Genomic DNA, 21,858 nt, shown 5'->3' with positions numbered 1-21,858 from the left:
AAGCATCAAATCAGAAAGGTAAGTGTAGTTAGCATCTTTTATTTAATTTTGTGGGTTGTTGGCTTGCAAACTTGCAAAATATCAATTAATAGCTACACATGGCTTCTGCTCTGATACCTCTCTTTTTGCTGTAGCATTTTGCTGACACTACGGAAAGCCCCATGCCATATGTTTAAGGTATTTGTTCCTTAGGTTTTGTGACATATGAATCCATATCCATAGCATCACCATGGGTTCTATTGAGAATTGGCCTATGGGATTTTTGATTTTTGTATTGGATTTAAGAAAATAAGCTCTGTGGCAAACACACGTTTCTGATGCTTGCGTGTTTTGTTCTGCAGGATAATATTCATAAATGAATACCACTTTTATGATGTTTGAAGCCTTAATGTAGCCGACGAAAGTAAAAAGCTAACGTTATACTATAGTGAACTATACCACGGTCACATGACTTCTACGTCAGCCGTTATGCTTCAGATGTTCTCCAACACGTTAACTAGCCGTTTTGATAAGCTAGTGAATCTGTAGCCTAATGATTTGTTTATTAACATAATTTACAATCTACAGGAGTTTGCAAGAGCATCTTACCACAAACCCATTCAAAATCCTCATTGAGTTTGAGAGGTTAGACCCCATGGCGCTGAAATGCTAACTTACTTCTGGGTTTAAGACCTCTTTCCAATGGAGCCCTATCGGTACAAGTGGAAATACTCATTAGAGGTCGACCGATATATCGGGCCGATATTTGTGTTTTCTACTTGTATCGGCATTGGCCGATACATGCGTGAGTTTGCCGATCAATTAGCCCATTTCACTGAGCCAACAGCAGGCAAGGCTCGGTGCAACATCTGCCATTCTCTGGTGAGCTGCTGCTGATACCGGAAAAAAGAAAAACACATCAAATATGTGGATCATCTGAGGCGCCACCACCTCCAGGCGTAGAACAACATACACATTGTTCGCTGTCCAACTGTTAATATGTTTGGTTTGGTTTGTTAATAAATGTTTCTTTTTTTGTTTGAATTGAGACTTGTGTAACATTTGTTATCATTGTGTCATTTTTATCATGTAAATGGAGGGAGAAAAGACAATATCGGCTTCAAGAATCAGCCCAAAATAATCAGCAGCACATATCAGGGATTGGTAAAGACTGATGTCAAAATAATCAGTATCGGCTTTAAAGAAAACCCGTATCGGTCGACCACTAATACTCATACAATACACTGACTGTCTACTTCACTCATGATATGTCTTGTAGCATATAAAAAACACCATATGTACATGTTAATGAGGTTAAAAACATGCTAAACTGAAACATGCCTTGATGTCTTTATAAATATTCCTCTGCTTGATTTGTTGATTATACATATTGACAGAAATGTTCAGGCATGAACATTTCTTTGGTGACTGGTCTTAAACAAAACCTGAAGAACAACCTAATGGCCACCTTTCACAGGTGCAGAATAGGAGCTGCTGGCTATAGAGTACATACAAATATTAACTTTGGAGGTCGCTCTTCAGAATAACTTCTGATTTAAAGTTTCAAAGTATTGGTTATCTAAATGTTGAACTCATGTTACAAGGTTGAATTAATAAAATAATAAATCATGTTCCTTGCTACAAAAATTCCTTCCAGCTTCATATTCAGAAATTGAATGAGCTGCAGCTCTGACACAAGGTTATGTGTTAACTTTACCACTTTGATAAGCCCAGGCCAACATTTAAAGTATAAAATCATTTCAGGATATTGAGAATACAAAGAGCTGCAGTTCACTTTGAGGAGTTACAAAGGTGCAAACTGACTTGTATAAACTCAGTCATAAAATCATCTACCAAATGACCTTAACCTCCTTCAAAGACTTAGAGAAACCTTTCATTTTCCCTCCATGTGTTAGAGCTCAAAGAAACAGTGACCAACAGTATCCATGAAGGACTTTACATCAGTAGCACCTTTCAAACTCCACACCTCCTGTTTGTTAGCAGGCGGTCTGTTCTTTCTACTTTCTGTGTTTCGCCAAACCATTATGACATCACTATGACATCATTAGGGTTGTCCCCCAGAGTCACGCAGCTGACTTAATACAACTATGAGCAGATGGGGGCGTCCCGGTGGCTCACACTGGTAGAGCGCATACCACCCAGGCTGAGTCATTGCCGGGTCTTCCCCTCTGTCTCAACCTTACATTCTATCTGTCACTATCCAATAAAGCATGACAAATGCCAAATAATAATCTAGTGTGCAGATGCTTAGCAGGAATCATGACAAGCAAACTGGTCTCTGGTGTGTGGTGGAAAAAATGGTGGATCACCTCTTTAATTAGTGGCTATTCTCAAGTGATCTCGTCTTTTTTGCAAATCCAGCTGCCTGCAACTGACTTGATTTGTAGCAACTGAAGTTGTAAATACAGAGCAGGAGGAGGTGGCATCCTGTTAAACTTGTGACACTTGAAGAGATTGTTCTCTAAAGGCACATTTAGGCTTACATTTTGGAAGACTAAGCTTTTACAATTAACACTTTAAATGATGAAGGCACTTGCAAATGACAAGGTAGTACAAAATGTAAACATGCTGTCTCATGAGAGGCAGGGTTTCTGTTTGTAGCTTGTGCTTCCAAAGAAGAAAAGAATCCAATTTGAAGTACAGTATGGTGATTTTAGTTATAAAAACCATATTGAAGTTTTTTGGTCATATCACCCAAATTAGGGACAGGACTAATTAATTGATGATCGATTAATGCTCGTTAAGAATTTGGTCGATCACTTGGAATTTTAATCGATCTGTGTATTTTTTCATTTATTGATCAGTAATGAACTGAAACACTGCTGATACATGAATAAGCCAATGAGCTGAGAATTAGGCTGGTAAAGCTACAGTTTGCAAACTAAAAGTTGCAAAAACAATCATAAAACACACAGAAATAATAAGAGGATTCATTTGAGCAGAACTAGCTTACTGTATCAAATAAGTTTAATTTTATCCAAAAACCTATTTTAACACAAAACACATTTAAATAAGAAGATTACTGTGAAAACTAACCTCATGCCTCTTCAGAGCTAAAACATAAAACATTGAACTCCTTGATGTTATCTTTACAGTTTTAACATCGACAGGAAGTCTCTTTTCGTCCTTTCAAAATAAAAGCATCAGTTATCAAAACGGGCTTTTGCATAGTACTCTATATATATCTTTTATTTTGCCCATGTATGCATGCAGCGGTTGTCGAGTGGCTGCCAGATTGCCATTTGCCAATTTTTGAGAAATTGTCTTTAACATAAAAATAGGGACAGCAAACAACAAAATCTGCACCCCAAAATAAGTTGACATGATAACAGCTGCAATAGTTACTGGTGTTTTGTATACCTGGATTTGACAGTGGACACGTTAACAATAACACATAGGATTCAAATTCTGTAATGTGCCAGTTAAAACAAACTACAAAGAATTCTCTTCAGCTCAACGTCTTATTCTTTTGTCACATTTTCATTATAAGGTCATGCTTAGCTGCATAGTATTTTAATGAATCAAAAAATCTATCAAAATATTAGGTGTTAAAAATAAAATGTATAAAATTTCTGTTTCCAAATTTCTGTTTCCAGAATGCATGCATGGTTGGCAGCCTGGCAACCACTTTTTAAAGTTACTGCTGGGCTCCGTCGCTGCCAATTTATTAACAACAAAAAGCATTACTTATGTCAAATCGCCTGAGCAACTTGGTTTCAGGAGGAGGTTGCTGGCGTGCAGAGTACTGTACTGTTGCCCACTCATCTGTGTGACTGGATTAGGGAATCACAAACTGTATACAGTTTTACAGTATTTTCATCCTCTTCCCCAGTATCACCCCCTGGGGGCCTCGAGTCCCCAATCCGCCCTCCTCAGTCCTGACTGCTGGTCCTCTCACCCGCCCTATCCACCAGAACTTTTAGAAGGCACTAGCCCCAGCCAAACGTCCTCTTTGATAGATGAAATAATCTACTGCAATGGACTAGAACCGAGCACACCCACCCTCGTATGTACATGTTCGTGACTGAGCAGCCGAGCAGAAGAGAAACATCTAATTTTTCCATTTCATTTTCTGCTCCTCCTCTTTATCCTGCTCTTCAACCTATCATTTTTTCTCTCCTTTCTCCTCTTTTCACTCACTCACACTCAGTAGTACGTTGGACCGCCGTCTAATGTATGCTAAGCTGCTGCTGCCATGGTAACCCCGGCGCAGGATTTAGACCCAGTTCAGGACTTGGGGTGGGGGGGTTGGTGGTGGTGGTGGTGGTGTGTGTGTGAGGGGCAGGTGGAGTGGCTGAGCCTTAACTGCAATCCCCCCCAACAAAAATATTGCAAAAACACAGACAGATGTACACAAGTGTATAGCCATCGACACACACAAACCCACACACACACATGCCACTAATCCAGCAGTGGGAATAAACCCACGTCACGCTGCCTCAGTAATAATGTAGGGGAGGGAAGCCACTGGCTACCTGGAGGTATGGGAACAGTTCTACGTGGATATTTCAGTGAGAGCAGGCTGGTGAAGTCTGAATGTGAGTGGTGACTAACAGAAATAGTAAGGAAACGACTAAATGAGTCACAGTCTTAATTTCCATCTCTGATTGTACAATGTGTCAAAGGAGATCCCCGGGACGTGTTGGAGATTAGTTATACCTCACTGGCAGAGAGTGTAACAACTGTAATGTAGAGAAGATAAGTGATATCCCAGCAGCACCTGATGGTGGATGAGAGAGCTGACCATGCACGGGGAAACATGCAGAGAAACCCAGAACTGCACAGATTAATGGGTGTGTGTTGTGTGTGCGTTTATCGCCTGCATGTGTCACTGCAATATTTGTCCTAAAACATCCCTCCCATACTGGACACAGGTGCATAGTGTGTTGGGAATTTACATGCTTGAAGGTGTGTGTGTGTGTGTGTGTGTGTGTGTGTGTGTGTGTGTGTGTGTGTGTGATGACAGTGCACAGGCATGTGGGTGTGGGTGTACAGCTGTAGCGATGACGCAACTAGCTGAAAGCCGATACATTCGGCCCCTCAGTGGTTGTTGGAGCTGGAGGTTGACCGGCTCCGTCAGTAAAGGAAATCTGAATGAGGGGTTTCCAGCGGTGACGGTTAATGATGGCTGTCGCCCAGTTGCTATGGGCTGACGGGGTGTGGGTGGGGGTTAAATAGGGGGTGGGGTGGTGACTGTGCAAACTCACCCTATCGGCTCGGCTACAGCGCTCAGACACGTCTACCGATGCTCCCCTTCCTCCCCTCCTCCCCTTGCATGCGCATACCCTGGTGTCATTTCTCCTTGAGGCATAGAGGAAGCCAAGTAACACCCCCCTTCTATCATCAACACACACTCCTGCACATGCACGCGCACATGCACACTTCACACTGGCGCTGCTACAAGCACTAAACAGATTATACAACTGTCAAAACCTGAGCATTTGTCTCATCTACAGTGAGAGTAATGATACAGGGAGCATAAGAGGATAGGTGCACACAAGACTCACACACTCACATACTCTCCATGCCCCCCACTCTGACTATAAACAAACTAGCATGCTCACCAAACTACAACCTGAGGTGTGGTCCTTCTGTCCACAAATACACACTCTTCCTCCTCTCTTCACACTGATGGAAAACGAGGCAGTCTGCTCCTGAGGGTGTGCGCCAGCCTCATCCCGTGCTCTTACCTGTCCAAGATGTCATGGCTGGACGTGGCTGTGGCTCCCAGCAGTCCTAGCGCTGCACTCCCCACCGCTGCGGCAGCCCCGCTGCCTGCCTCCATGATACTGACTCACTGCAATGAGCAGCCTGCCAGAGAAGCGGAGAGGGGAGGGGAGAGGGAGGGAAGGGGAGGGGAGGGGAAGAGGAGGATGTGAAGAGGTAGATCAGGAGGGAGAAATACGATGGAGATTAAGGAGAAATCACATGTAGAGGCAAGAGGGAGGATGACAAGGGAAAAAAGTGGGGAATAATGAGAGAGGAGACAGGACTGCGTGGTGAAAAGGGAGAAGAGGGAAAGGAATGGGGAGATTGGCATGGGAGCAGGAGGAGAGCACAGGGAGAGAGAAAAAAATCGTTAATTGTGAGTGTAGTCTGTAGATCAAATAAGTCATGCTGATGGAGCTTTGCAAAGCAGGATTTCACTTTGGTGTTAACACATGGAGATTCTGGCACACACATTCCTGTGTGAATTAACAGTCAAACACCAACATTGGCTGCCCTGATGTCCTGTGGTGACTGTGCTCCCTGAGCTCTCTATTTCAACCCAGCAAATCACTGCTCCAATCAATTTGTTCCAGCCCATCCAGGGTTTTTTTTAAATACCATTTTTTTCTATCTCATCAACAACAGCACTCTGTCCACACATTCACTGACTTAAAATAAGACGAGCTCAGTGCTGGTTTCAAGTACATCAACTCTCCAATCCACATTTCTAGCAAGTCACCACCAAAGTATGGGATTGATAAATGCAACACAATGACAAAGATCCAAAAAGTTAATTTATAGTCAATTTAAGTTATACTAGTATTATGACAGTGGATCGTGTCCCATTACTACATACAGTCATGGAAAAAATTATTAGACCACTCTTGTTTTCTTCAATTTCTTGAAATTTCATTTTACTGCCTGGTACAACTTAAGGTACATTTGTTTGGACAACTATGATGATAACAAAAATAGCTCATAAGAGTTTAATTGAAGAGTTGACATCTAGACATTTTCCATGGTTTTCTTGGTAATGATTTTGGTTATTATTAAGAAAAAACATAGAAAATGAACAAGAAATTGAAGAAAACAAGGGTAGTCTAATCATTTTTTCCATGACTGTATACAGAGAGATACTTGCATGTCACAGCAGGTACCACATGTGTAACATAACATTGTTTTTGCCCTGATCTTTGTACTGTAAGTGCTAATATACAAGTAAAGGTTATGCTCACTTCTAAGCATGTGTACAATTGTGCAAATTGCAGTAAGGTGCACAAAATGAAGATGATTATATGTTGTAAGTTCAAAAGATGTGTTCCACTGCGCCAGAAGTTATGTAATCACAATGTAATTGTACGTCCAGTCACCTCAGGCCTCCCAGGCCACTAATGTCCAGACAGCAACAGGCTGGTGGATGAGTTAAACCGTTTGATGGCCACTGGCAGGATGATCTCCTGCGTCACTCAGTGAAACGCCTCAGAGGTAGGAGGCGTTGGCTGAAGATGCTGCCTTTCCTATACCCCTTGTTTATAGACGTGTATGTATTGAGTTTTAACAGTTTACAAAAATTACATTTTAATACATTTGACAAAGCATCAAAGTCAAACGATAAAGGAATCCACTCCCCCCACCCCAAAGGAAAACTAAATATTTAAAGAAAAGAAATGACAGAACTAATAATAAACAAAAAACACAGTTTAGCATCACATAGTTAAGATATCAACCATTAGGGACACATCACCTTCAGGTTTCAAAAGTTTCCTCAATTTCACAGTTCTCCAAGAATGCAAGAAAGGGATTCCAAATCTCTTTGAATTTGGCAGATTTCTTTTTCAACGTATATGTTAACTTTTCAAGGACAAGACATGATAGTTCTTTGAGCCCCTATACCCCTTGTTGACCAAGGCAGTTCCATGGCCGGTTCGGAGCCTGTGCCTAATCTTGAACCAGTTCCTCGCTGCCAAAGAATCTACTCTTAGCCAGGAAAACTGGTTCCAGAGTGGCACCAACTCTGCTGGTCGCGAACTGTTTACGTCATCTGACTAACAAGACCAACTAAAACGTGCATCATTTATTTAATTTGCAGAGACGCAGCACCAGCACAGCAAAAGAGGTAAATTCACATTGGTGGAAAAGAGGTATTACTAGCCCTCAGGCTCCAGCCTGAGCACACAGCGATCTGAAGACAGCATTGGCTGGGGGATGTGCCTCAGTTGGTAGACCGGTGGTTCAATCTCTGACCATGGCAGCCTACATGTCGAAGTATCCTTGGGCAAGATACTGAAGATGCTGCGTTCATCAGTGTGTGAATGAATTCCCAATGGTGGCAGGTGGCACCGTTTAGGGTAGCCTCGGCCACCAGTATGAATGTGTGTGTGAACGGGTGAATCAGTCTGTAGTGGATAAAAACGCTATATAGTTGCAGTCCATTTCTATTTAAAACGCAGAACTAGCTCTAGCCCTTATTGTAAAAGGTCCCCAGCAACCTCCAGGGCTATAAAGTGAAGCAAATGTGGAAGTGCCAAAAAACTGGATTCCTTAACTGGCCACTTGAGGCCAAGCTTTAAGTTATAAATAGTTAAGGACAACCTATGGATGGTTTCACTGTGACTTTGTCCATATATTGTACAGTCTGGGGTTGTCTAGCCTTATATCTAGTTGCACTCAAAAGGTATTTATAGGAGTATATTACAATTTCCTGAAGCCCAAAGTGTCATTCTCACATTTGAAAAATGTGAATAATGGAATGTTTAGCATTCATGTTATTTACTTTTATTAATCGATTAACAAAATTGCTGCTGATTATCCTTCTGGACAATTAATCAACTAACTGTTTCAGCTCTAAAGTGCATGTGTAGCTACTTTAAAAAGGACAGGTCTCCCACACTCAGGTATCATTAAGTTAAGAGGAGGTTTCTACCAACTACACAATCAGTTGACATCCCTTCTTGTGATGTGATGATGATTATCATTATTCTCTTGTACGCACATTACTTTTCACACTGTGAATACGTTGCTATCTGTTGTTTAAAGCTGTGATTAAGGTTAGTTTGGGAGTATCAACAGTGCTCATCTCCTAGCCACTGAATCATCAGCGTACCCATAATCACGGCAGAGAACACCCTCTTGAGTATTATTGCTATAACACGACCCGCCGCATGAAAACCTCCCAATGAAATCAGAATGTGATGCTGTCAGCAGATGAAAATAGACGACATGAACGCAGCAGGAATGACCCAATAAAACAGGCAAGGAGAGAAAAGTCCATACAGCCTGTTTTTTTCTGTGGCAGTCAATGGCTAGGCACTGTAATCCCAGGAGGATGACGCCAAGAGGAGAGAGATGGAGGGAAGGTGGGAGGGGGTGCAGGAGGGGAAAGCGTGGGAGGAGAGGATCCTCACAGGCCACACTGAAGCAGCTGCTTCTACATCTGACAAAGACTTGCAGTGCATACGTAATCCCCAGGGCTCTCTGGATTGTGCAATTTAAATGGAAACTTAACACACGTACTGCCTAGAATATTCAACATAAGTCATTAAAATATATATCTATTCTAAAATCTACATTTTCTTATTTTTACTGGACAGGAAATGCTCTAAAATCATTAAGGAAGTTTTCTTTCATAGATGTTTGTTCTAAAAATAACAAGGCGACTGTATGAATCATGAGTGAATAAGCCTCCCTGTGGACTTATTAGAAACTAATGCGTACCTTCTTTCGACCTGCGATCGTCTAAAGAATAAGAACATCCAGACGACCTGCTGCCTGCAAGTCTGAGTGGAAAGATTATCAACGTCTGCGTAGGGCTGGGCGATATATATCCATATAAAAGATATATCAATGTATTTTTAAATGTGCTTTGAAATTAGACCACATCGCATACATCGATAAAGTTCAAATTTTTTTCTTTCTTTATTTAGAAATGCCGATATGGATATGCCTTTGATAGGCCAATATCGGCCAACCAGTAAATCCGTTGGGTTCTTATTTCGTTACAAAAGGTTGATGAAAAAGCCAATGGGACACCATAGAAAAATCCATGCTTTGATTTAAAAAACTTTTGACATTTTTGAGATTTCTGCCAGGATTAAATGGGAGGTTGGATGGCTCTGCACTTCTGCATGGAAAATGCTGATAAACCGCCTTATTGTCAATATAATGTGGAAAGTCATCCATCCTCTGAATGCTCTAGGTCTCTAGTTTGTGGTTGTAAAGGTTCATGAGGCTGTGGGTATTCCAGAGGTCACAACAGCTCATTTTACCTCAAGTTTCAATAAAATGGCCCCAGTGTGTTGAAATAGCTGGGGAATAACATCTAAAAGGAAAAAGGGAGACTTGTAGGTATCCATAGAACCAGTGGTGGAAAGTAACTAAGTACATTCACTCAAGTACTGTACTAAAGTACAATTTTGAGGTAACTGTACTTTGAGTATTTCCATTTTATGCAACTTTACAACTCCACTATATTTAGCTGACAGCTTTAGTTACTTTTCAGGTCAAGATTTAACCTGATAAATTTAAAGTCATTATACATTTTAAACCCAACAGTATATTAAATAATTCAAATGAGCCCTATCTTTAAAAAAATAAAACACTGCTTACATAAATGAATCAATACAAATAATTGAGTAATATGTAAAACGATCTGAGTGGGTCCATTCTCTATAACGAGCACTTTTACTTTTGATACTTTAAGTACATGATTTAAGTTTTTAATGCTCTTGAAATTTGAGTGATTCCGTGGCTATTCCACTGATTTTGAGTTAAGCAAATCCGTGGCTATTTCACGGATTCCTGTGAGACCATGTTGCAACCGTTATGGATAATCTAGTGTTGTGATGTGAGCAGGAAGGCGGAGCGAGGCTGTGGACACAGGATACATGTTGAAATTCAGCTCATGTCCCGGGCCACTGTAAACTCCTGCTCTTAAATCACCCACAAACAGCTCCCAAGTGGCACAGGAAGGACATGAGCTCAACCCATCTGACATTAAGCCAGTGTTTCTGTGTGGTAGTGCCTGCATGCACATGCTGTGGGCGTGAAAAACACACATCTCTTTTGTCATTGTGTGTAGAGAGAATCAAGTGCGTGCATTAGTTAAAAGGGGAAGTGAGTTTGTGTATGCCGGGCAGGCAGGCAGGGCGAAGCAGGCCCAGCTTCCCACAAATACCTGATGCAGCAGAAAACACATAAAATGGCCGACCTTGAGAGAGGACAGAGCCTGAGCTCCGAGGAGATTAACAATCAAGAATGAATAGTTTCTACACAGTAAACATCCTTTCATTCTCATCAGGACGGCAGCAATACTGATGACAAAGTTGTTCAGAGTCCAGAAATCGTGTCTTACATCAGGTTTGAGTCATGCTTCATTTAACAGTGTATGGTATACAGTCATGGAAAGAATTGTTAGACCATTGTTTTCTTAAATTTCTTGTTCATTTTAATGCCTGGTACAACTAAAGGTACATTTGTTTGGACAAATATAATAACAACAAAAATATTTCAATAGAGTTTAATTTTAGAACTGATATCTAGCCATTTTCCATGGTTTTCTTGATAATAACCAAAATCAATATCAAGAAAAACATGGAAAATGTCTAGATATCAGCTCTTAAATTAAACTCTTATCAGTTATTTTTGTTGTTATCGTTATATTTGTTCAAACAAATGTACCTTTAGTTGTACCAGGCATAAAAATGAACAAGATATTGAAGAAAACAATGATCTAATAATGTTTTCCATGACTGTATATAGAGTGTAGTGTTACACATAAGCAGCTAAACAAGTAAGAGACTAAATCCATACAATGCCACCAAAATAAGACAAGAAACATTACCAGCTTGGACCAACTGCAAGAATATACAGGCAGCAAGATAAGCTGATGATAAAGTCACTTAAATAAGAGCTGTACAGCATGTGGATGAGACTTTAAAGTTATTTCCAGATGGCGGATAATCAAGAATGGCGGTGAGGGAGTGGCTGTGTTCATAATGACAGCTGAATGAGGAGAGTCAGTCTGTTGTATTACTGCAGAGCACAGCCACATGGACACTGTGTGTATGAACCTCGCAGTCTGGAATAAACAAGTAAACAGACGGAGCCTTTTACACTAACCTTGCAATAGATGTGAACGACACCTGTAACCATGGTAACTGTACACATCTAAGGTGGGACAGCCTCGAAAGGCATTAACAAAAGTCCTTTTAAAATGGCAGCAAAAATGGTTATGTTGACCAAAAAAGTAAATGGTATGTTTTATACATACTCCAGTATGCAAAATAAAAGATATATATACAGTTCTATGCAAAAGACTGTGCTTTTATTTTGAAAGGACGAAAAAGAGACTTCCTGACGATCTTAAAACTAAATCAATTAAGGTGAAAGATACTGTGAAGATAACGTCAAGTTATGAGTTCAATGTTTTAGTCCGCAAAGAGGCATGAGGTTAGTTTTCAGAGTAATCTTCAGATTTAAATGTGTTTTGTGTTTGTATTAAGCTAGTTTTGCTCAAATGAATACTCTTGTACTTCTCTGTGTTTTGTAATTGTTATTGCAACTTTCAGTTTGCAAACTGAAGCTTTATCCAATTTAATTCTCAGCTCATTGGCTTATTGACTTACGGCCACAGAACTGAACGCTGGGAGTGTTTCACTTCAGTGATAGTAGGGCTGGGCGATATATCGATATATTTTTAAATGTGATATGAATTTTGACCATATCGCATATATTGACATAGTTTAAAAAAATGTCTCTCTTTATGCTGCCTTTACTAGGGTTTGTCATATTTAGTTCTTTTGTAATGTTCATTATTCTTTTCCCATAAAAAATGTATTTATTTCAGAAAAAGATTGGATTATTTTATTTCATAGGCTATTTTTATTTAAGATATTTTTTTATTTAAATGTGCACTTTATGGAGCTTTGATTAAAAAAAGGTACTCCTGTTATACAGTATTTATGTTCACTTAAATAAACGGTTTCAATAAAACTACTTGTGACATGTCATATTTGACTTTGACTGAACATTTGCTCTCAATTTGCGATAAAAATATCGGAATATATATCGTATATCGATATTCATCCTAAATATATCTGGATATGACTTTTGGTCCATATCGCCCAGCCCTAAGTGATACTGATACACAGTCAGAGATAAAATTAAACAATACACAGATACACCAAATCTTATCAATCAATTATTCCCATCCCTACTGCATACACTGTAATAAATTATTCTGTAGTCATTTCATTTTACTTAATATATTTGATAAAATGTATTAAATACAAATGTGTCCTTGATTTTGAGGTAGTTGTTTAAGTAACTTTAATATAAAAATGTTTGAGATAGAATCTACTTATTTTGATCACATTAAGTATAATCTTTACGTGTATGTAATTCTAAATCAAGAGAATTTTGAATTAATCCAACACAATAAATGTAGTGTTTTTAATTGGCAGGCACTTCCTGTTAAGTTGTTATTAACTAAACTTGTAATGTAGTTAGATTGAATTAATAACATTGCGTGCAATCTGTTGCCTCAATTTTATTGAGTAGCTATTTATCTTTTTTTACAGTTTATGTATAAACATTAATAATTAGTGTATATACCACTACGTCTGTGTCTTACTTCTCTCTCTCTGCAGATTCAACCTCATGCCAAAGTCCCTGAGAAACAGAGCAGCTCTGAAGTTACGAGGGAGTCATTTAAATGCACACAAATCCCTCTACATAAAATCAATACTAGAAAGGCGAAGTTCACTCACATGACCTCTTTCCACTTTTACGACACTGCAGCTACGATTTAAAGAGAAAAAATTGATACATGAATGCTTTAACAAGGCCTAATGTATGCAGTGGGTTTCCATTATCATGTTCTGGTGTAATGCCCTCGTGGCTGAGGTAAAAGCAGTTTGAGATTGAGACCCAGACAACAGATGGTGTGTGTCATGGGTTAGTGACCTTTATTAACTCCTGCCATCATTACCAGCAGCAACACACACTCAGTGTTTAGCCTTCTATAGCTAGTGGACAAATAATGACTATTAGTGATCAACCACACTGTAAAAAATGTCTGTAGGTTTTACGGTGAAAAATTGCTAAACCATGACAGTAAAAGACCGTAAAATGATAAATGGGTTAATTCAGTTTCAGTAACAATGAAACACCGTAAATGTATATATCAGCCACAACAATACTTTTTTTTACAGTTTAAAAAAAAATAATTCATAACTCCACTGTAAAATAAACTGGCACAGTGTTTGTAACAATAATAAACTGTAATATATATACAAGCCATCACTGTAATTTTTGCATTTATCTTTTGTAAAAAATACTTTTTCTCATTGTTAAATGTACTAAACACCATATCTCTAACAAAAATATACTGTAATATTTATTGGTAAAATCTTTATCAAGTATTTTCTTTTTTATTTATATGGTAAAACAGCGTTTCTTTTGATGGAAAATTTTTTAATTTGTACGGTAAAGAATGGAATAAAATGGCAATGTTAAATGTGAAATCAACAGTGCCAATATGTTTTTAAGGTAATATTAAAAAAAGTTCTACCGTATTTATTACGGTAAAATTCTGGCAACCACAGCTGACTTTTTTTGTACCATAAAAACAACAGGCTGTTGTTTTTTTTTTTTACAGTGCAGTGGCTTGAAAATAATCAAAGTCATGCACTGTGCTGCGTTTACAGTCATACTTTACCTTCAGTGTGGCCATTTGGGGATTTTCCTGCTACAGCACTTACTGTCTGTTCAGATTAACTGGGGAGTTATTTTTCAAACGTGATAAGCAAAAAAAAAAAAAAGTCAATAAGCTCATGTATTGTCTAAACTGTACAGCTATTAGCAATTTGTACGACTTGCTTATCACATACAAAGCAGCGTGTCCAGTGGTGGCTGCCTGCCAGGCATGAATTTAAAGTACACCAGCAATCCTCTGTGCTCAATACTGCCTCATTCATTCCAGCAGTCATTCAGTTTCTGGTTGTTGCACTAAGCTAATGTTGGGTAAAGCTACAGACAATGAATCGTCACATCCTGCACCTGCTTCAAAGTAAATCTGGTTCAATGTGAGGACAGTGTTTGGTCACATAAAAAGGTATAAACCAAAAGCAAAAGATAAGTCAATCTAAAGTAAAGTAGAAATATAGAAATAATAAATAAATAAAGTAGGTTTAGACATTTTACACACTTGCTGTTTAGTGCTGTTGAGATTTTCTGGTATTGAGGATAACCATGTTGTTTAAAAAAATAATAATTATAATATATAGATGATAACACGCGTGATAATATTGTGTAAAGAATCCAGCACTTCTTAGATCATATCTGTTTTTCTTTTTTTCCATATATTAATTGTATTTATTGTATTTGTACAGGGTTGCCAATAATACATAGGAGATGTGATCAATATGGTATTACAGAGTGACTGTAAATCAAATATAAATACTTTTTTTGGCACACTTTGAATTAAATAGTGTATTTTACATGCAGTAAATAAACATGTTTAACAACAAAAGAGCTAATATAGTGTGAAGAAATTAAATTACATACATTACGTACATATAAATAAAAATATAGAAGAATAAAAAATAATAACTTCAGGTAATTTCAGTCAATAATCTCATAAATTAAAAAACACAAAAAAAAAAACCATACTCCCAATATTCAATCTGTTTCTTCTTTTGTACAGTTTGGGTTACAGACTCTTTCTCCTCTTTCCATATTTTAAGTGTAATTAATTTGCCAAAAAAAAAGAGACAAAATGCAGAATAAATACATTTAAAGATGAATTTATATTATTTTTTCTACACACAATAATATCATAAAATAGCCCTAAGTTGTAAAAACATTGTGATCACAATGTCAAACACAACTGAAGATAAAGAAGGACTGGTTACATCTTATGTCTTGGTTTTACATTTATGGAGTCAAGCAACTAGAGTGACAAGAGTAAGAGTCTGCAGTCATGCTACAGGCAGTTAATCTTAGTTTAGTGTGTTAGCATGCTAAAATGTGCTAATAAGCACAAAACACAAAGAGGCTAATGGGAATATCATTAGTTATGTTCGACCTGGCGATGGTGCTGAATGAGTTAAAGGTTCACCAAATGATTCATCCTGTGGGGATCATAAATGTCTAAACCAAAACATCAGCATCATTAGCTGTCAACTTGTCAATGGTGGAGCCAGGGGAAACGTCAGGGGTCGCCAAGGTCAGTAGGCTTCATCCTCTGGGGACTATTAATATCTGTACAAGATTTCATGGCAATCCATCCAAATTGCTAATATTTGCAAAGATCTTTGTAGTTGTAAATGTATCAAATAACACAAGTGAAGCTAATAAAGTTCAATTAAATGTATCCTTGTTATCCATTTTTCAGAATACATGCATTGTATATGACCAATATTAATATATGTACGACCACTTAGGAACTGAGTTGGAAATTACGTAAATACATGGCCAAAATGAAAACATCTATTTGATCAAATAATCATCTAGTGATATTCTCAACAGCTTTAAATGATTCCTTGGCCCAGAAAATGTATATTTTGAGATATTGAGATATTCTCGAGATTTAAAACTTCATGTTGTGGAAAAGGATGTACTTATTATTCTCTAATTTAATTGTAAAACTAAAACATCAATACAACGATACTATCATTTATCGCGATAGTTTCTGGGAAAATATATCGTCCTCAAAAATGTGTTATCGTGACAGGCCTAGCTGCCATCTCCGATCCACGATCTTGACTGCCATCAAAAATGTAAACGTATGGTGATGGAGAGCATGTGGAAATATTTTGGTGCTTCTGTCCGGCGTGTGCCCTTTATTTGCTAAGGCGCCTGACTATAAACTAGAAGGTGGAATTAAAACAGTGCAGACCACTGACTGGTCAGAGTGAGCTGTCACTACAAGACTTTGTACACAACACACCAATTTTAAATAGCCATGCCAATTTACCTGGTGCAGAAATGTTTCTGTTTGGTTGCCGATTGCTGTATTCAGTGAGATCTGTGTTGCATTGAAAATTATATCAGGGCAGTTTCATTTGGTGTTGCCATGACGATTACCTAAGAACCCCACGTAGATTGACAAAGGGTTATCTGCAGTGGGAAAAATAATATCTAGACATGTGCCTGGTACCAAAGGTGAGTCGGGTAGAGTTAAGCTTCCACACCATGTAGTGGAAATGAGGCATAAGTAGTCCTGAGTTTTCCAGCTAACACTACAAAGAATGTCTGACGACCACAGCCCCTCTCCCTCAATAGAAAACACAGACCATTCAAACATATTGAGATGCAAATTAGGCAGTGCTGTCTCCGAGGCACTTCAGGCCGAGTTCTTGGAGCACCCAGCAACAGCATTCAACTTCCCATGGACACTCTTCTGCAGCGTGCCTGAATGTCAGCAGTATGTAGCCATGCCATGCTTCCTGATATGGACAGCAGGGAAGCAATTTGTAAAGCGTGTTCTGCTGACGTGTCAAGAGGGCATTAAATCCCCACTGAGCTTCTCCGCTACAAACTTAATTTACCACCTGAAAGCACGTCAACCTGAGCAGCCTGCACCTCTATCTGTGGCTGTGCTCACAGAACGCACTGACATTTGAGACAGTGTCAAAACTACATTTGAGGTTTGAATCGATCAATCATTTTTCCCGTAGACGATGTAATTTGGCACACAGTTGGAGTAGTAGAGTTGGATTAGCAGGAAGCTGTCCTGAATCATCACTACAGAACACAAACATATCTTTGATATCTGTACATATCTGTGTACATAAAAACTTTGGGGGAGAAGTTAACTGCAAGATCCCCTTGTGCAATACCACGAGAAACATCCAATGACAGGTCTGTTGTGTGCATTTGCTAAGGCCGCGTTCAAGCGAGACAGGGCACTGCCGCAAAAACAGTAAAAAAGTTGGACTTTTGGAACGCAACTTGACCAATTACATACAACTAGGGATGGGAATAATAAATCCATGATCGATTAACGGTTCTTAATTTTTAATCGATCAATTTAACAGATCTGTCTTTAATTTTTATCTCTGACTGTGTATCAGTTTCACTGAACTGAAACACGCCGAGCGTTCAGTTCTGTGGCCGTACATCAATAGGCCAGTGAGCTGAGAATTAAGTTGGATAAAGCTGCAATAACAATTATAAAACACACAAAAATACAAGAGTATTAATTATAGCAAAACTAGCTAACTATATCAAACCTTGCTAGCATGAATTACTGAGTTTAATTTGATCCAAAACTTATTTAAACACAAAACACATTTAAATATGACGATTACTGTGAAAACTAACCTCATGCCTCTTCGGAGCTAAAACATAAAACATTGAACTCCTTGACGTTATCTTTACATTATCACCTCACTTGAGTTAGTGTTACGATCGCCAGGAAGTCTCTTTTCGTCCTTTCAAAATAAAAGCGTCCGTTATCAGGCTTTTGCATGGTACTGTAAATATATATATATCTTTTATTTAGCCCATATATGCATGTTTTTACACATACGGTAGTATGTGTAAAAACATAGCCATTCATCGATTAATTGATCGTTAACATTATAGATAATTGCATGTTCATTCCAAACGCCCATCCCTACAACATCCCCGCCTCTCGCTGCCATGGGACAGCGGCCATGAAAAATTCAGCACAAGAAAGACACTATTAGGGTAAAAAATAAAACAAGAACTTACTCAGAACTTGGAAATGCGGATATCATAAAAACGTTCTGGCAGAAAACAATAATTGTGAAATATAGCCCAAAGTCTACTTGTGCTGCATTCTGGGGTTAAACGCACAAAGGACAATTAAGTGACTAATCTGTGCACTGCCTGATCTCGTGTGAACAGACACAGGCTGGGAAGTGAAAGCAACACAAGAGCAAAGCAGCAGCAGCTACAGACCTCCGTTAGTGTCATACAGGATGCATTCAGGCGCGGCACCGATTGAAATTCAATAGTAATTCTTTGGATCACAGTATAGTGCAAAATCAATTCTCAATTAAAAAGAGGCTTCAGTAAATGAATCAGGTTTATCTGTGCAGATGTTTATTTTCTGTAGACGACGTGCTACATTGTATGCAGCATTATCACTGTAGTCTGCCAATAGCATCTTTATTTTAACATTTTTTTTTATTATTTAACCCTCTGAAGTCCAGGAGATTTTGGTTCAAATTTTTCAACTTCCTATGCATTCATTTCTGTCTCTGTTTAGCATCAACACTGTGAAAGCTCCTATGATTTCACCTTCAACTGGCTTTCTCTGCTTGTCTACATATCATATATAAATAAAGTTATTACTGGAAATAAAAGATTTGTATTTTCAATAAATAGATGGACTCCAGAGGGTTAACCACAGATGATTCTGTCAGACTGACAGACAATAACCTTTCATAACCTTTAATAAACTGGAAACAACCCTACTAAAAGCTACAGTCAAACTTGTCCTGCTCATTCTGTTGGATGCATCATTTTTGAGAAACACATTTTGGACTGAATTAAGTATCTAAGCAGCAGGGATTCATCATCACCTATTCTCAGATCCTCTGTTCTCACTCTTAAACAGGAACTCATCCAAGCTTCTGTCAGACCCTGACATCTACACTGACAACCAGTGGTTTTTGTTTAATGAGGCTAGAACTCCACTCAACATTCCTCTGATTCTACAAAGACCCATTCTGCATAGCCTCTTCAACATTTGCAACAACCTTGAACCCTTCAGCAAGAGCTACAGAAGAGTAAGTGGAGAAATGCTACTCCTTTTCTCACAGGGAGACTGATCAGCAGTTGGCAGCATTCACATTGATGTTTAGCAGCCTATTGTAACTGGCTGATGAATGTACTTAGTCTTATCTATGCTGCATCTAGTCTGCATACTCCATTGAAGCAGCTGTCCATGTGCAGCAGCAGGGTCGCCTACTGATAAGAGAGGCTGTTCTGAAAGGTCCCTCAACACAACTCAAAGGTTACAGGTTTGATTCTGGAGAAAGCCATCTGTTCTGTCAAAGCGTCCTTGAGCAAGAAATTGGAGCAGTTAATTTCACAAATCTTTGACATGTGGAAGAATGTTATATTAAAAGGTCCTTTCATAAATTTGGATGATTGAATTTGTGCTCATTCAAAAATAGTGTGGTGAAGGGTTGAAAGACAGCTCAATTATGTTTCATAATAGAATATTTAGTGGTTTCCACAGAAAAGGGGGGATAAATGACGACTAAAAATAATAAAGAAAAACAACAAAAAAAACATTGGCATTGGCCAAATTGTTATTTTAAATATAGGTGTCAGTATCGGCCCTATGGACCTGAAACACTTACAAACAGATCTTTAATTGATCTGTAAACAGTGACATAAGAGGATTTTTTTTCTTCATTTTTTTTGAAAAAAAAAGCTGGTCACTGTTTACAGATCAATTAAAGATCTGTTTATAAGTGTTTCAAATCTTTGCCCGGATATCGGTTATCCCCAAAATCTGCTAGCCACACCAGAAAATACCCCAGAAATATTGGTTGTTGCCCCCAGAAGGTAAATCACTGTCAGACTGAACTTACAGTATTTTAAGACAAGAGTTGTTTTGTCGGCTTGTTTCCGCTACTGACAGGCTCAGATTGTTATAGTAAGTGACAACATTATGGAAATTAGCTTTATCGAGCAGCCCTCAGGTCAACACAAGAACTTCTGTTCAAAGTTCTGTCTGCAGAACTTCTTTAGGAAAACGTGCTTGGCCAGCAGCAGCCATCCTGGTAGTGATGTACCAACGAAGCCTCATGAACCAGTGTCTTTATTTTCTGTGTCCCACAGATGGTGCCAAAGGCTCCAGCAATGGTAATGGTGGGCTTGTGACCCTTTGTTGAGCAAAGAGAGTCATCTATGGGGCTCAGAATATAAAGACAATGGTGAAGCTTCATTGGTACATCACTGTGGCTGTGGCTCAGTTGGTAGAGTGGGCGTCCACTGATCGGAAGGTCGGTGGTTCCCTGACCATGGCAGCCTAGATGTCAAAGTATCCTTGGGCAAGATACAGAACCCCAAATTGCTCCAGATGCTGCGTTCAGTGTTTGAATGAATTCCTGATGGTGGCAGGTGGCACCGTTTAGGGTAGCCTCAGCCACCAGTGTGAATGTTTGTGTGTGAATGAGCGCAGTCTGTAGTGTAAAGCGCTGTGTGTGGTCGCAAAAAGACTAGAGCGATATACAAGTGCAGTCCATTTACCATTGCATTGCTGTAAGTAAATTGAAAGTGATTGGACTGATATTGAGATTCAACTTCTCTACAGATGATTGAAATGATTGAAGTGGCAGGCCTGTAATTATAATCTTTCATATCAGGATGTCCCAACCTTTACCAACAATTTTACTTATACTCACCAGCATAACCTATCATATCTAGATGCTGGTGTTAAGGCTAAACTACAAATATTCTCATATTAGCTGATCAAAGAGTGTAAAAGAAATGGCTTAAAAAAAAGACACCAACCAGACAACAGTCCCTCCAAGTCTACACTTCATTCCAAACACAGTTTCTGGGTACGTTTGACCTCAGATCTAAAGCCAAGATACGATCCTTAGGCAAAAGCTGATCCTTTATACATGACCCATCTACTCGTCAGTATGGTGTCCTCCCCAGACCTTCACAACAGAAACAATAAGTTTAATAGTCTGCATCAAGTTGAATTTAGTTCGGTGGAAAACTGAGGTTGTCACTGCAGATGCTAGAAGAGGCTTTTCTTTGTAGCCGCTTTGAAAACAAAGGCCCTCCTCAGTGCAATGCCATGCTTGTGTTTGCTTTGAAAGCCCTGTTAGTCATAGCAGCCTGTTTAATACACTGGCATGTGGTTGGGTCTCCGGAGATGCAGCAGAGGATTTGACGAACCAGACTACATTTGGGTTAGCATCAGGAAAGCTAATCTCACACAGGCAGCAGAATATGTGAGGCTGCCAGCAAAAGACACAGCAAACCCACTCGAGCATGAACATGTCAGTACTGGCAACTCGAAGGGAGCCGCAACTCATTTGGCTATGGCTATTGATATTTTGCACCAGTCAAAAGGAAACAGATGCAGTTATACAGAAAAACAAGGCTTCTGAAAGAGAGTTACTTAAATCAACCAATAGTCGTAAAATTAAG

At 38.9% G+C, this 21,858-nt stretch overlaps 1 protein-coding gene across 1 annotated transcript in view; it reads right to left on the bottom strand.

Moving 5' to 3' along the window:
- The window catches only part of arhgap32b (Rho GTPase activating protein 32b), a 148,516-nt gene that overhangs the window by 100,285 nt on the left and 26,373 nt on the right, over nt 1-21,858 (bottom strand). Inside the window, exon 2 of the mRNA XM_059351213.1 lies at nt 5,691-5,992. Within this exon, the coding sequence (XP_059207196.1) occupies nt 5,691-5,785 (95 nt within the window). The 5' untranslated portion in view covers nt 5,786-5,992. The remainder of the gene's footprint in view (nt 1-5,690; nt 5,993-21,858) is intronic.

The sequence above is a fragment of the Centropristis striata genome, chromosome 15 (assembly GCF_030273125.1).
Source record: "Centropristis striata isolate RG_2023a ecotype Rhode Island chromosome 15, C.striata_1.0, whole genome shotgun sequence".
Lineage (NCBI taxonomy): Eukaryota > Metazoa > Chordata > Actinopteri > Perciformes > Serranidae > Centropristis > Centropristis striata.
Note: the sequence above shows the minus strand (reverse complement) of the source record. Positions and strands in the feature narration are given on the sequence as shown.